This window comes from Gopherus evgoodei, chromosome 5 (genome assembly GCF_007399415.2).
Source record: "Gopherus evgoodei ecotype Sinaloan lineage chromosome 5, rGopEvg1_v1.p, whole genome shotgun sequence".
Lineage (NCBI taxonomy): Eukaryota > Metazoa > Chordata > Testudines > Testudinidae > Gopherus > Gopherus evgoodei.
In genome coordinates, this window is record NC_044326.1 from 116,298,185 (window position 1) to 116,314,589 (window position 16,405).

Here is a 16,405-nt window from a genome sequence, read left to right on the forward strand (position 1 = left end):
TCTGATATAACTTCAGTTACCTTGGGACTACTTTCCTTTTGAAATCTTTACTATATATTAAATAATATGTAATCAAAAATATGTCCAATATTTATTTCTAGTAGAGATTAGAAAAAGGGGACACAATTAAATAGGGTGGGACAGCTGTTAGTAAGAGGTCATACAGCACTGAGAAATTAGTTGGAATCTTTCAATCTTAATTTTGAGGCTTTTATCCTTCTCTTAAAAGGGGCATAACTTTTGTAAAGAGTTAATTCCTTTTTGGGGGAATGCAATTTCATTTAATACACTTTAATATCACATTACCTTTAATAACATGTGTTTTCATGGGGAATATACCTGCGTATGTAGAGAGAAATAGTAATGCACAACAAACTGGGGTGTAAATCTACCTTGCTGTGCATTAACTGTCTGTGTGGACCACACTCTAAAAGTTCCCTAGAGTTTACTTTGATCTACTTCCATTCCATAGGGAAGATTTAATGCACAGTGACAGGGTCCACATGAGTTAGTGTATGGCATACTAGTATTAGATAGATTTACACCCCAATTTGCTGTGCATTAACTGTTCGTTTAGGTAAGCCCTAGAACTTTAAACCTTGTTTTAGATATGAACTGTACTTTCAGTCTGCTCCTATGTTTGGATTAAGGGGCCAATCAAATTAGAACTTCAGATCAGAAGGCTGGCTGAACAATTCAGATTTCTAAATTACCTGCTTCCTTTTTTCCCTCATTAGTATGCTTCCATTTATTAGGCTTGTCTTATTAGTTCCAAGTCTAACTAATCATTTACTAAAGAGTGCCACTGTATTTTCTCCCTCTTCAGACCTCTGACGGAGGAAGAAATTGCTCATCTGAGAGAGAGACATTATGATTCCATTGCTGAAAAACAGAGAGCATTTGATATGAAACTTCAGTCAGAGGTAGATAATTGTGGTGATTGTGTGACTTGGATAATTTTATGATTACAAATAATGGCCTAAACAAGCAAAACAGGTTTTAAATTGTGGCAAATCATTGTTCTTGCATTTATCGGTTAACAGGATTTTTAGTTGGCCGGGTACTGTAGCTGTGCAATTAAATTTGTATTAAAGATGATCACTTAATTCATTTATTGCTTAATTAAAAGGAAAATATAATAAATAAGATAGATATTCCTCTGTAGAGAGCTGTTTGAATTCAAAATATATCAGCCTTCTTCCTTTGGAAAGAAAAAAATTGCTATGTATTTTATTCAGCTTATTTAGTGGGGAGGGGCGAAAAAAATTTAAATGAAAGAACCTAATTCATCATGTCTGCTTTTAACATCATATCCCATTACTTGTTAATGGGATATGATACGGAAATTAGTGATCACTTCCAGATGAACACCTCTTTAAATGTAATACAAATTCATCTTATGTTTAAAACTAGTTTTATAATATATATGGTCCTCTGTAAAACGCCCTTATGTATTTAAAACAGCTCACTATTTTCCCAGTAGGTGTCTTTGTTTTAACAGGGTAATATATATCTGACTCAATTTCATTAGTTGTTTGAAAGAAGAAACTAGCAGACTTGCAATACTTTGCATATAATGATGATCAAGAAAATGGTTTCTGACTATACATTCTGGTAGTTTGCTTTTTGTTTGTCTTTTTATGGGTAACTTTTTTCTTTTAATTTAGTAAACTTATGTTTTTATTCATAGGAAGATAGATAGGTTCTGCTTTTGTTAACCCTTATTATTTTGTTCATATACAGTTAGCCTTACAAGAGGAGAAGTTAAGAATAGAAGAAGAGGCTTTATATGCTGCACAACGTGAAGCAGCCAGGGCAGCAAAGCAGAAAAAGCTCTTGGAGGTGAGGGGAAAAAGACCCCAATACATATCAGAGCTTCTGTTCTATATTTTTGTGTACACAGACTATCATAGCTTCATTTATTTTCTCAGAAGTAATTTCTGAGATGCAGCTTGGTTTGTAGTAGTGTCTATTTTCATGCATAGTCCCTGAAGTCTACTATCAAGTATTTTTATAGCAGAGTAGCGCTTGTGTTGCATAAAACATCTGTGCCTATGAATAGTAGTAGTGTTAAATGCGTAGTGCCTGTTGCTATTGAGATTGGAGTCAGCTGATAACACTTAGCCTGGATGTCTTTTTAAAAAAAAAAAAAGGCTTTTTGTTTTCTGTTAATCCAGTAGACAGTTGCTGGTCTGTCTTCTGTGATACTTTGACTTCTTCATGCAAGTGTGGTTATATGAATAATAAAAATCCTACTGTATTTTAGCCCATAATTGTTAGTACATACATTTTTTCATCTCAATTCATTAACTAAAAGATAACGAGTATAAATTGTCTAACTATAAGAAGCATCTGCAAATTTAAAAGAACACTTGGAACTGTACATCTGACTTTTTTCAACATCCATTTAAATGCTGTTTGTGACAGTCGTTACAGTATGCCTAAGAGAACAAAACTTCCCAAACACAGTTTACATGTTAATTACAGACAGTTTTAAAAGCCGGTGGGTAGACTCGCTGAAGAAAGTTAAACTCGTGAAAAATGAATCCCTGTAGTCAACAAGACGTTAGGTGAGAGCCCATTTTAGGACTAACTATCATTCAGCCTTTTCTTATTGAAAAGTTAATGCAGTAGTTCACAAAATGAACAGTCAAAAAGAACAGGAGTACTTGTGGCACCTTAGAAACTAACAAATTTATTTCAGCATAAGCTTTCATGGGATATATCCACTTCATCAGCCGCATAGAGTGGAAAATACAGTAGGCAGGTATGAATATACAGCACATGAAAAGATGAGAGTTGCCTTACCAAGCTGGGGGTCAGTGCTAACGAGGCCAGTTCAATCAAAATAGATGTGACCCATTCCCAGCAGTTGACAAGAAAGTGTAAGTATCTACAGAGGGGAAATTATTTTTTCTAGTGACCCAGCCACTCCCAATCTTTATTCAGGACTAATTTGATGGTGTCAAGTTTGCAAATTAATTCCAGTTCTGCAGTTTCTCACCAGCAAGAGTCTGACATGATGATCATGGCCAGCTCACAGTTCATGGGACACTGTAGGGCAAAGATGAGATCTAGTTTTCTTCCGATATCAAATGTTCCCAAATAGTTTCGAGATGCCTTTCCATTCTGCATTTTTTCCCCTTTTTTGCTATTACTGTGTTCTCTATTCTTTCTCAATGGGTTTTTCTCACCTTCTGCTTTTCTTTTTATTCTTCTGTCTTTGGTCTCTTTAAGATCTCCATCAGTAATTTGTTTTATGCATAGGACTGTAAAAGTTCTTCGGGAGAAACCCTACCAAATGCCCTGTTCTGAAAACTGGTCTTTCTTACCCAGATCCTAGGACATCTGTAATGCACCGTTTTTGTTTTTAAACAGACTACCTTGTTGAAAAAGGTTGATTAATGTCATTCAACATGGAGTGGAGATGAGGAGGAAATTAGTTACTTTTCACAAAGTCTCTAAATCTTATTTTTGTTTTTTAGTTAAAAATATAGTCGTGGCTACAATTAAAAGAAAAGAGTTCTAATCTTGTTAAAACCATCTTTAAAAGCACATTTCCGGGATATGCGCTTAAGTTCTGACATGGTCCAAATAAGCTAGAATTCAGTTATAGAAAATTCACAATCCAACTCTTATGTCTGCCTGAAACTCCTTGCTTGGCTCAGGCATCAGTCTGTTAATTCAACAAACAAGTGAATCGTTGGAAATATGACAACATATGAACCTAATTTGACCACTGTTGTTTGTTAAATACATATTGTTTAGTTCATTTGTTTCCAATAGAAATGCAGGTTAAGATACTAAATGTGAGTACAGGTGACATAATCAAGTTCTGCAAAGCAAAACAATAGTTTTGAAGTACTTGCGTACCCTGGGACTTACCTTCCAATTTATAGAACAAGTTTAAAGATGGATCTACTTCATCCAGTAGAAACCAAACATCCAACTTTGCTTAATATGTGATCCTTTCCTTCCTCTTATCCACATTCTCTCATTCACCAAGTATCAATAAGAAATGCACTTTCTCCATAACTTCCCAGTTACTCATTACATTCAGAATCTAGTTGTGCTAATACATTACCTGCCACGTACTCCACAGTGGGAAAATGCTTTTGTGCCAAGAAAAGGTATTGTCATATTGGGAGTTTTGTATTAAATAAAAATTTTCACTAGACCCATTCAGCCCTTGAGAAAGAGCTCTGCTACAGCCATGTTACACAATATACATAGACATAAAATGTAAAAACTTAAATATCTTAGAAACAGTAGCCAATCAGTTGTTTTAATTGTCATATTTGAATTCAGCACATCAAAGTACATAATAAATAGCACATTTTATCTCTGAAGCAGACGACTTCTCAAAAATTGTAGACCAGTGTAATCAAAGTGAGTTAAATTAAATTAAATCAGTTATGAACTGACCAGCAGGTACTTGACTGGCCTTACATTTTTATCCCAAATTTTTCTCTCTGGGATTGTGGGGGTGGAGATGTTAGTCATCTTAAAATCAAAAACTTAAAAAATGAGTGAAACCCTTTGCCCATAACATATATATCTTGAGGCCATAAAAGGAATCCTATTACTAGGCTGTATCTCATATTTTCAATCTGTTTACACATAAGGATACAAAGAAGGCTTTACTATCTGTTCGTTCCTTTAAATTCTACAGTTTAAAGTTTTTGTTCATGCAAATCAAATACTTTATTATGATATATAAAAATAGAAATACATGTGGCAATATTCCTTGTGCTGAGGTAATGTAAGGAAATAAAATTTGCTTCTTTAAAAGCAGATTTTCTTTGTCAGATTAAAGATGTTTTCTATTGAACATGTACTATAGACAGAACAAAACATTCAAATCGTCATATCTCAACTGCTTTTAGAAAGTACTATGCTGAGATAAGAATAACTGAGATGAAAAGATGCCATGGTGAATAACCACTCTTATTTTCATGCTTGCAAGTAGGATGGTGCCTCATGATCACATTTCTTGTGTGCAAAATGGGTTAAAATGAAGAAGGCTCTTGCCCTTCAAGTTAGAAGGGACTGGTACTGCCGTGGAGAGAATATACTCGTCCTCTGAGATTAAGAAGAAAAAGTTATTTTTATCTGACAAATACTTCACCTACTTAAGAATCTGTATTAATATAATCAAAGTCCTGTCTCTTTCCCAGCTGAATTGGGGGAACTGGGATAATATTTTTAGGCCATGCAACAGGGAGGTAATCGATCCCAGGAGGTTGAAACTTGTTTTAATATTTTTAACTATAATTTGAAGGGCATTAAGTCTGTTTCTTCAGTGAGTTTTGAAAACTTCCTGATATATGACAACTTACACTTTGTTTGGTAGCCATATAGACTACAGAGGATTATGCAGCCAGCACCAGCAGCTAATAATGGAGAATATCAAAGGTAAGATGTGAAACAAAATACTATTTTTTTATTAATGACTAGTAGTGGGGGAGTTTTCAATAACAGAAGATGTGTTCTTTCCCATCTTCCCCATCTGGCTGTTTCAAATAAGGGATATTTTTATTATGAAAATGCTATTTTCCCCTCGCCACTAAAAAGTAGTCATTCTTGCATGTCATCATCATACTTAGACACCATATTGCATTCCTACTGCCATCCTCTGGAGTTTCTGGAATAATACATGCAAAATGCTATTCCAGTCTACAGTTACCCGAGTTATCTCTTTATCTGATGTCTTTCATGATTCAAATCTGCATTATAACTGTAAGTTAATCAAACCTATAATAGAATGGTGTCAGAGCTTTGTGCTCTCTGCTGTCACAAAACATTTTGTTAGTGAAAATAAACTCATGATTTTTATTAGTACTAGGATGGGTAGAGGTGGCAGTGGAGGGAATTAAAGAAACAATATTGGGATCCAAATGGGCAAAAAAAATGAGCCAAGCAGCCACATTTTGAATGGATCAGAGGGGAATTATATACTTGTTAAGGAGACCAGAGAGAAGATGGTTGCGGTAATTACAATGAGAGATGAAGAAGGCCTGAACTAGTTTTAGCTGTGTGCATGGGGTGCAAGGGGGGGGGGCGATTTTTGAAATACCATGGAGGAAGAAAATGAGGATTTGGATACTGGATGCATAGGGTAAATGAGAGAGAGAGAGGAGTCAAAGATAAACTGCCAGGTCATGGGTCTGAGTGACCCGAGATGAAGGTGGTGTTAGTGGAGACAGAGAATGAGGGAGGAGGAGTGGATTTGGGAGGAAGGTTCAGGGAGTCCAGTTTTAGCCATGTTAAATTACCTGCAAGTTATCAAAGGAGATGTTAGAGAGCAGGGATGTAGGATTGGAAGGAAGGAGACAAATATGGAGTGGAATGTAATTTTGCAAGTCATCTGCATAAAGATGGTAGCTGAAACCACGTGAGCAGACATGATTTCCTAAGGTTAACAAGAGGATGCCATTTACAATGAATGCTCTGTGAGATCCCCAGGAAAAGTGAGAGATGAGCACCTATTTAAAGATGCTAATTCATATGGACTTTTTAAAATGGTAGACCTATAAATGTGCCAGAAAACCATAAATGCTAGGCTTGATCACTGATACCTCTGGATGTAATAAGCAAAATGTTGATTTTACAGCTCAGTGGCAGAGGAGGAGTTTGATTGTTCTTTGAGAAATATAAAGCTCCACTATGAAGCTTTTCGAAGTAGCAGTAAGTGATTTTCAACATACATTTTGAAATTAGATGTTCTTTAAATAACTGTGGAGCAAATTGTGTTTTGAATATCCTTCTCTGAAGAAAAATCTCCTTGTTTTCCCACTTTTGGGTTTATACTTCTGTTCCTCTTGGATTTTTGAGCTGTGGAGGCGTCTGGAGAGGTACTTCATATACCCTTTAGACAGGTACCTTTATTGTATCCAGCACTCAAAGTCGTTTATCCTAATAAAACGAGTTTTGAACTAGCACCCAAACTGAGCTCTTCAGGCTGACTTCTGGCTTTCCAGAGTTCTCCAGCACTGAATTGGCAGTGTCCCACACAGACATCCCAGAGAACACCTAGGAGTTGCAGGAGAAGGTCCTGTTTATCAGTGGTTTTCAACCTGCAGTCCGTAGATTCCTGAGGGTCCGCAGACTATCTTAAGATTTCCACTCCAAATTTTTTAGGGTTCTGCAAATGAGAAAAGGTTGAAAGCCATTGCTGAATATGGTACTCTCACCCTTACATCAGTTCTGACCCAGTACCCCATTATCTTATTAATGGACTTTGTATTGTTGGAAGCGCAGTCTCTGAAGTGTTTAAAGAGTGTCTGGCTTCTTGTAATTAAGGATCCTGTAGAACTCTAGAAATCCTTGTTAACCCTGGCCAGATTCCAACTTGGATAATTGCATTCTATGTCTAAATCCCTGTGTGATTTTAATTGGATACAGTTTTCTTCACTGTCCTACCTTAATTGTTTAATGTTGTGAACTGTTAAAAAGCTGCTATATGCTCTCCCAAAGGAGGATACATTTCATTAAATTGGTGGATGGAAGTGATTCATCAAATAGTGATGTTAATTTTCATTGGTTTGCAAGATGCTTAGATTCTAAGTAAAAGTTGCTGTGGATATGTGATAGTTTTGGCTATTAAATCTTGAACCCAAATATGTATGTGAATTAAAAACACCTTCTTGATGTAGGACTTTCATCTGATGCTACCATTCTGACACCAAACACGGAGAGCAGCTGTGACTTAATGACCAAAACAAAATCAACAAGTGGAAATGATGACAGCACTTCACTAGATCTAGAGTGGGAAGATGAAGAAGGTACTTACTCTGTCATAGTGTGCTGTTTGTCATACAAACCTTGTATGGGTCAAAAATATTCACCATTTCAATGACTTGTATGTAGTTTGACAACACCAAAAAATGCTGTTTCTTCTAAAGAAGAAAATGACTTAACATTTTGAGCCTGCTTTTTTAAACGTGTGTTTTATTCTCTTTTAAGATCACACTGTTGGTGACGGTGATGATTTTGTCATAGGAATATTAGATTAAATAAGTTTATTAGAATAACTCTAATATTTTCACCTGTCTGAGCAATGAAAACTAAGTTCCTTAGAGTCTTTAGCAAATTTGCTTCAGGTTTCAACATTGCATGGTAACCTCACTAGTAGTCAACCTGCAACAAAATATAACAGTAAAGAAATACTGCCCCCTTGTGAGCAAGTAACATCAGAAATTGATTACTACTGCTTGCTTTTATTGTTTCACTATCTAGGATGTAAAAATAATTAATTTAATGGATATGCACAAACTGTTTAAAGGTAAATATATTCCTTACAATTTAAGTGGGGTTTCCATTCTTCACACGCAACCCAAAAATGTAGTGATCTGGAGAAAACCTACCACTTGGTCTTAAATTCACTTTTGAAAGGCAGAATTTTCTTTTAGTTCTCTAAAAATATCCAGGCTCATATTTGAGCATATTTCTATATTGGGTGAATTTCTGCTGAAGTAACCTGAGGCTAGACAGTGATTTTTTTTTTTTGGGGGGGGGGGGGAATATATAGTGTTAAGTACCTTGAGCTTTATCCATTAGTGGATAGGCAGCTAGTGCAGAGAGTAGGTGTTATATGCTCTCCTTGGCCTGGCCCTGCCCCACACTCATACCACAAAAAGCGAGAAAGGTTAGAAGGGTATGGAGAAAGCTTTGCGTGCTCAAATTCTTATATATGATCTGGTTATACTCTTTTGCTGTTAATGAACAGGGGATTGTTTGATTGTAGACCAAAAGTATACCAATTTTTAAAATGGGTCTCTGCCTAATGGCAACCTAACTAGAATAAATCTTGTGAGGGAATTACACTTTGCGTGACTGAAAGACTTTTCCAAGTTAGGGCGCTCGGAACTAAGGCTTCTGGAAATGTCTAAGTTTGTCTGTATACCTTTTACTTCATCTTCAAATTAGATGACTAGTAGTGGTAGTAAATATTTATATTATGATAGTGCCCAAAGACCCCCCATTGGGATTGGGGCAGCTTTGTGCTGGGTGCTGTATGAACACAAAAGAGAGAATCCCTGCCCTAAAGACCAAGAGTAGACCAAGGGAAGGAGATGAGGATACATCATAAATAAGATGAGCATTATGAAGAATAGGCAATAATAGTAATATTGTGGTATCGTATATATTTGCAGCATATTTAATCCTGTTTGATACAGTAATTTGATAAAGTGTTGCAGCCAAGGCAGGAGAATTCTAGATTAGTCCTTGTCCTAACAGATAAAGGGAAACTGATCTCAGAAGTAAAAGTTGATAGCTTAGGTACAAGTTATCATGACTTGATCACATTTATAATGTGCATACAGAAGAAAGTCCAGGCTAGTAAAAAAATAAGAAACACATGTGCGCACACACACACACATACTTCAATAGGGCCAGTTTCACAAAGTTGAAAACAATTGTGAGTCAAATCTGCTGAGAGGAAGAACTTAATCAGAAAAATGTGAATGATGATTGGGAGTAATTTTAAGAACCTTATTAGATGCTCAAAAATCCACAATCGAGGAAGAAGGCTGTGATGGTTAAAAAACCAGCGTGGTTTAATGCAGAAGTGAAGGCAGCTTTAAAACAAATGGGAGAAAGGAGTTGTTCAAAGTAATGGATATAAATTAGGAATTGTAGAAAATTGATAAGGAAAGGTAAGAGATTTCTCCTAGTATCCATGGCCAGCAGAGTTAAGGACAATAAGGAGTTTTTTAAATATATAACGAATCCTGACAAAGGTATTAGTCCATTACCAGAGGGAAATGGTAGCATTATCAGTAATAATGCAAAAAAAACAGAGTAGTCAAGAAATATTTCTGTTCTGAATTTGGAGGAGGAAACAGATGATGCAGTCTCATCTTAAAGTTACTCCTGGGGGAATTCTGTGCCAAAAAAATAAGAAGTCTGTCCACAATATTTTAAAATTCTGCATATTTTATTTGTCAAAATAACACAATATAATTATACTAGTTTCAATTATTTTGGTAATTTATTTCAAAATACCTGTCAGCAAGTATGTCTCTAACAATATAGACAACAAAAAAGATTCAGGAAATGTTTTTGGACAAATAGATTTACTGGGCATATTAATACAGAACTTTGAGTAATTCATTTAAATTACAATACAGACACTTATTTCCTGGACCCTTCAGAAGCAGTGTAAAGGCTTAGGGGGAGTCGGGTAACGGAGGAGCCGATGGAAATAGAAGTAATTTCTGGGAAGGAGCCTGGAGTGAACCTGGGATGTGGGTGGGAGAAGTATGGTACAGGGTTTTTTGGGGGGAGAGAGGTGGAGGGGATTGGTAGGGAGTGGGGGATCCTTTTCTATGCAGACCCTGGCTGACCCCTAGTCTCTCCCATTCAGTCAAGCACATCTGCTCCATCCCCATGTGTACTTGCACACCCACTCCCATTTAGGTCCCACGCTACTCTGTTTCCCTCACCCCCCTATATTCCATGCCTCCTCACCTGGCCCCACAGGCAGGGCCCTGTGAGGAGCCTCTCCACCTTCCTATCCACCACTGCCTGCTACATCGAGTGAGCTGGCTGCCCTTTGTTCTGGTGCCACAGCAGCCCTGATAGTCAAAAGGTGTAACTGCAGTGTCTGTCTGATAAAATGTATTTTCGGCCGGGGGAATCTGCAGGGGACATGAATTCTGCGTGTATACAGTGTTGCAGAATTCTCCCAGGTGTATACAGTGATGGTAACACTCTTTCCATTTCACTAGTATCCCTGTAAGTTGTTAAACAGAAGCTACTAAAGTTGGACATTTTTAAATCAGTAGGTCTAGATAACTTGCATCCAAGAGTTTTAAAAGAACTTGCTGAAGAGTTCATTAAACTGTTAATGTTGATTTTCAGTGGGTCTTTGAATACTGGGTAAGTTCCAGGAGACCAGAAGAAAGCTAATTTTTAAAAAGGGTAAATGGGATGACCTAAGTATTCATAGGCCTATCAGCCTGAGGTCAATCCCAGGCAAAACAGAGTAGCTGATATGGGACTCAGTTAATAAAGAACTAAAGGAGGATAATGTAATTAATGTGAATCAGTATAAGTTTATGGAAAAATAGATCCTATCAAACTAACTTGACATCTATTTTTGATGAGATTACAAAGTTTGATTAAAAGTAATAGTGTTCATGTAATATACTTAGACTTCTCTAAGGCATTTTACTTGGTACTGCACAACATTTTGATTAAAAAACTAGAATGATATAAAATTAATATGGCACATATTAAATGGCTTATAAACTGGCTAAATGATAGGTCTCAAAATGTAAGTGTAAAAGGAGGGGTCATCAAGTGTGTGTGTCTCCAGTGGGATCCTGTGGGAATTGGTTCTTGGCCCTATGCTATTTAACATCTTTATCAATGACCTGGGAGAAAACATAAAATCATCACTGATAAAGTTTGCAGATGACACAGATTGGGGAAGTGGTAAATAACAAAGAGGGCAGGTCACTGATTAGGAGTGATCTAGATTGCTGGAGGCCAGTTTACTAAGCAAACTAACATGTAGCCATGTTACAATCATGTGGGAACAAAAATTTGGGGGTTGTGGTGGGTAATCTGCTGAACATGAACTCCCAATGTGATGCTGGGGCCAAAAGAGCCAACGCAATTCTGGGTTGCATAAACGGAAATCTCAAGTAGGGGTATAGATGTAAAATAACTTCTGTATTTGGCACTGGTACAACCACTTCTGAAATACTGTGTCCAGTTCTGGTGTCCATAATTAAAGGAGAATATTGATACATTGGAGAGGGTTCAGAGAAGAGCCATGATAATGATTAAAGGATTGGAAAACGTGCCTTATAGTGATAGACTCAAGAAGCTCAATATATTTAGCTTAACAAAGAGAAGGTTAAGTAAGGGGTGACTTGATTACAGTCTGTAAGTACCTACATGAGGAATACACATTTAATAATGAGGTCTTCAATCTAGCAGGGAAAGGTATAACATGAGTCGGCTAGAAGTTGAAGCTAGACAAATTCAGACTGTAAACAAGGTGTAAACTTTTAACAGTGAGAGTAACCATTGAAACAATTTACCATCACTGGTATTTTTTTAAATCAAAATTTGATCTTTTTCTAAAAGATTTGCTGTAGGAATTATTTTGGGGAAGTTCTACTGCCTGTGTTATACAGGAGGATAGGCTAAATTATCACAGTGGTCCCTTCTGGCATTGGAATCTATAAATTTACTGATATTTTCTATTCTTGCTCTGAATATCTTTATGATAAATAAGTTGTCAGATACAGTTAACATGGAACTGCAATAAAGTTACACTATCATTTCACCCAGTTAACGGTATAACTTGTTAAAGGGTACTGTGTATCTTTATTGATGACACCTTCAGTGAAGTGTCAGTAGCAAAGGAACAAAGAGATTGAAATATTGCTAAACTTCACAAGTACCCAGTGAATGGATGTAAACTTTTTCCTGGAATCTCAAGTAATGAAGGATGTTTATTTGATGAATAGCATACTACAAGTGAAGCAGAATCACTGGAGTAATCCAAGTTTAAAATGAGAGGGATTTAATTAGGAGGGTGGAGTAAACCTGACCATAATGAGAACAGAGGCACAGTAAATCTTTTATTGCCTCTGCAAGCTTTCACTTCTTTCCATTGGCAGAGGAGACAGTTTATACAGCTCTGGAGATAACGCAGCATCCTCTGCATTGCTAACATCTCTCTTTTTTGAAAAATCTCTAACCTGTTATGCACATTTCTGATCAACTTGGCTTACTTTGTGTATGTATCTTGAATTTGTCCTCTTTGTATAAAGCAAAATGGTATCAGTGTCTAGGGAAACACAATTTTTGAACTTCAGAATCCGTTTCACTCAGTGAAGATTTCTGATATCACTGTGTCAGGAAGCTACAAGCAGATACATTACTACAGATCATATGATTTAACAGGAGTTAGTAGCTTTCATAGAAATTTCATGGAACCAGAAGGTTTTAATATGTCTGTATGTGTTCAGAATACATACATTCCTATCAAGTAGAAAGGGCAGCAGATGGGTTAGTGAGAGAGACTATCAACAGACCTGATCCTATTTAGCCATGCTTCTTGCCTTCTTTAATAAAAAAAAAAAAAAAAAATAGAAACTAGTTTTGTTATCAAACAGGTAATCAGTTTCCTTGTGGCCAATTAACGGCTGAAAAAGGTATTGATGCCCTTACTTGCATTGACATGAACAAGACTGCTTGCAGACTGAGGTACTAGTCAGTAAGAGCAAAAGTATCAGAATCTGGCTCTAAATGTGTTCTTGTTAGCATTGAATATTTTAGCAAAAATGTGATGACACATTCTCCTCTTCTCGTGGTGTCTGTCCCATCCCCCCTGTTCTTGGCTTCCCCCCCCCCCCAAAAAAAAAACTTTTAAAAAGCCACAACTTTTTTTTTAATCTTAAATTGCAGGCATAAACAGAATGATTCCAATAAGAGAGCGCTCTAAAACAGAAGAAGATATACTCCAAGCAGCGCTAAAATTTAGCAGCAAGAAGACAGGAAGTAATCCAACCTCAGCTTCTGATGATTCAAATGGTTTGGAGTGGGAGAATGATTTTGTTAGTGCTGAGATGGATGATAATGGCAATTCAGAGTATGCTGGATTTGTGAATCCTGTAATAGAACTGTCTGTGTCAGACATAAATAAACTCGATGCTGATCAACAAGACAGGTAGTGAAATTGTGTGGCTGTTATTAATGGCAAAATGTTTAAAGTTAAATAGAGTGTACAGAAATGTGAGGCTTGTGTAAGAAAAGGAAGGAAACCATATTGTAATACTCATTAGCAAGGAATGAGAATGATTTGTTATCTGAGTTACTTCAGAATTAAGTGCAATTTTATCATCTACCTTATAAATGTTTATGAAAATACTGGGGTGATTCTATCTTGTATATTTCTGGAAATTTGGGATTCGTATAAAATTATCTGCACTAATTTAAGATTCACAGCTTGACATACACTGAAACGAAGTGGCTAGTTAAGATATAGGTATTTCTCCTGATTTGTTTTACATGTCATTGGCCTAATATTTATCTTGAAAATAAATATCCTACATAAGTTATCTTAATACTTGAATGTATTAAGTGGTGGGTAAGGATCTGTGGCCTGCAATGTGCAGGAGCTCAGACTAGATTATCACGATGGTCCTTTCTGACCTTAAAGTCTGAGAATGTGAAAGCAGTGAGAGATTACTTTTATAAATTGCCTTTTTCCATTATCTGTTTGATTTGTTCTTTAACATACAGAGGCCAAGTCAATAGTTTATCACATGTGAAATTGTCTATTTGCAATTGGTTTATTACCTCACCGTATTTCTTACCTTTTTTTTTAAATTTGAATTTTCTTGTACCAAGCATGATGATACCAATGGCATAGAAACAAAATTAGACCAGATTTGTCATGTAACATGATGTATTATGTTTAGTGAAAGTATGCTACCTAAAGATTTTTTTTATAGCTGCTTTTCTGTACTTCAGCAGGAAATTTTGAAAGTTAAAGGAAAATTTAGAGGACTAAAGGTTCAGTTTTTTTCACTTACGACTCATCAAATGCTGCTAGTACAAAAGTGTTTAGAGAGACTTAACTTGTGGAATACTTATAATTTCTTCACCTTGTATGAATCATTCTTAAAGGCAGCATTATTTGAACAGACTTGCAGTATATGGAAAAAAATTACTTCTCTTCTAGGTTTGGAAGAAAGAGATCCTAAAACAGAGTTCCTGTGGCTATATTAACACAAAACAGTACATTGAACTTTTCAAGCTTTCCTGTGCTCTGTAACTGGATAGTTACCATCACTGATATGGGCTGAAACTTAAGCAGCAATTACTGCTGACCTTGTGGAATCTGATGCATATTCTTCCCTTACGTTTTGATTATGAATTATGTAAAACAAAAACTAACTGGAGAGACTGTGTAAAACACAACTGTAATAAATGTGTTTTTTCCCAAGCTTGCAGTAAAGCTTTACTCTCCTCATGTAAATTGTGTGTTCCTCTCTAGCATCTTTCTGAATAAGGATTTTCATGTGTGGCTCTTTATTTTTAGAATAAAGGCAATGCACTTCCTCCAAGTTACAAAAAGCTACATCATCAGAAATAACTATATATTATCTAAAGTGTGTAACCCATTTAGATATGAGTCCCTATAATGTGGTAGGGTCATGGTAGTTTGATCTTCCTCATGACTTTTATCTAAAATTAAAACACCAGACACTTTGACTAAATATGCACATACAGTGACACTTTAGGAAACCGCTAAATCTTTTAATGTATTTAACATTCCATTTCTTAATTTAAGTTATAACTATGTTGGAAATATTTTAACGTAATATCTACATTTGCAATGCCTGTAATGTTTTTTTAAAATTTGTACACATCAAATGTATATTTTTGTTTTGGTGTAAGCAACTACTGTGTAATTTTTTTTCTTGACATATTCATATTCTAAGGAAAGGCAACTTCCTCAATCTGTAAATAAACTTTTTTTTACTTGAAAACTAACCCACACAACCTTTGTCACTTTTTTCTGTTTAAAAAAACACGTTCTGCAAACCACGGTCACAAGTGAACTACTGTTGATGACACAGGATCTTGATTGTTGAGCAAGAAGGGGAAAGATATAACTTGGACTGCAAATTATTTTATTATAGTGACACACATGGTTATTACTAGCATTCCATTTTCACAGTTAAGAGTCGCAATCATTTTGACTTAAAAATGACAATGGAGTCAGTATTTTTCTTAAATTCTTAAAATAATTTAAGAAAAATGGCTGAATGAGAGAAACTGCTTTTAAACAGCCATTGAAACAGTTCTGCAGTATATATGCTCACACCCTTGAAACTGTATAAATGTACACGAGTATAATTAAAATTATGATTTTTGAAGGATGGAAATAGCTTTACTTCGTCGTGCTCAGTTACCATCTTCCTCTTTTTGTCTCTGTTTTAAGAGAGAAGCTGATCAAATGTTGACGTATTTCTGCTTTTTTTGAGAAGTTCACTTTTTGTTTAAGTTACCAGAGTGACCTTTATATACGGCTTTGGGTAGAAAATGGGGGAAGAGGTTTACACTCAATTTGGAAAATTAAGATAGCTTTTCACTTTTTTCTTTATTTCAAGTCAACTTGCACTGTTGACTAGTCTTTCAGTTGTACAGTAAATATTATAAACTTAAGGTTGCAATTAATTGTTTGTTTTTTAAAAGTGTCCAAGGATTTTTATTGTAATGGGAACATTTCTAATAGAAGTCTTGAACTTGGAGTCAAATTTGAACTAGTATATGTGTCCAAGATTCACCCTTCTTCCTGCAGGAAGCATTGTAGGTAAATTAGCCACAACAGATTAGGAAAGCAGAGGGATTTTAGTCTGTCATCCAAAAT

At 35.9% G+C, this 16,405-nt stretch overlaps 1 protein-coding gene across 3 annotated transcripts in view; it reads left to right on the forward strand.

The window, feature by feature from the left end:
- AP1AR (adaptor related protein complex 1 associated regulatory protein) overlaps positions 1–15,525 on the forward strand; it is a 31,777-nt gene extending 16,252 nt beyond the window's left edge. For 2 of the 3 annotated variants that reach the window (XM_030564712.1, XM_030564713.1), the window contains exons 5-11: positions 827–923; positions 1,744–1,842; positions 5,354–5,415; positions 6,614–6,687; positions 7,656–7,784; positions 13,432–13,693; positions 14,711–15,525. In XM_030564712.1, coding sequence (XP_030420572.1) covers positions 827–923; positions 1,744–1,842; positions 5,354–5,415; positions 6,614–6,687; positions 7,656–7,784; positions 13,432–13,693; positions 14,711–14,732 — 745 coding nt within the window. In that variant the 3' untranslated portion in view covers positions 14,733–15,525. The remainder of the gene's footprint in view (positions 1–826; positions 924–1,743; positions 1,843–5,353; positions 5,416–6,613; positions 6,688–7,655; positions 7,785–13,431; positions 13,694–14,710) is intronic. The other variant, XM_030564714.1, reaches the window with a different exon arrangement.
- Positions 15,526–16,405: the final 880 nt, after the last annotated feature.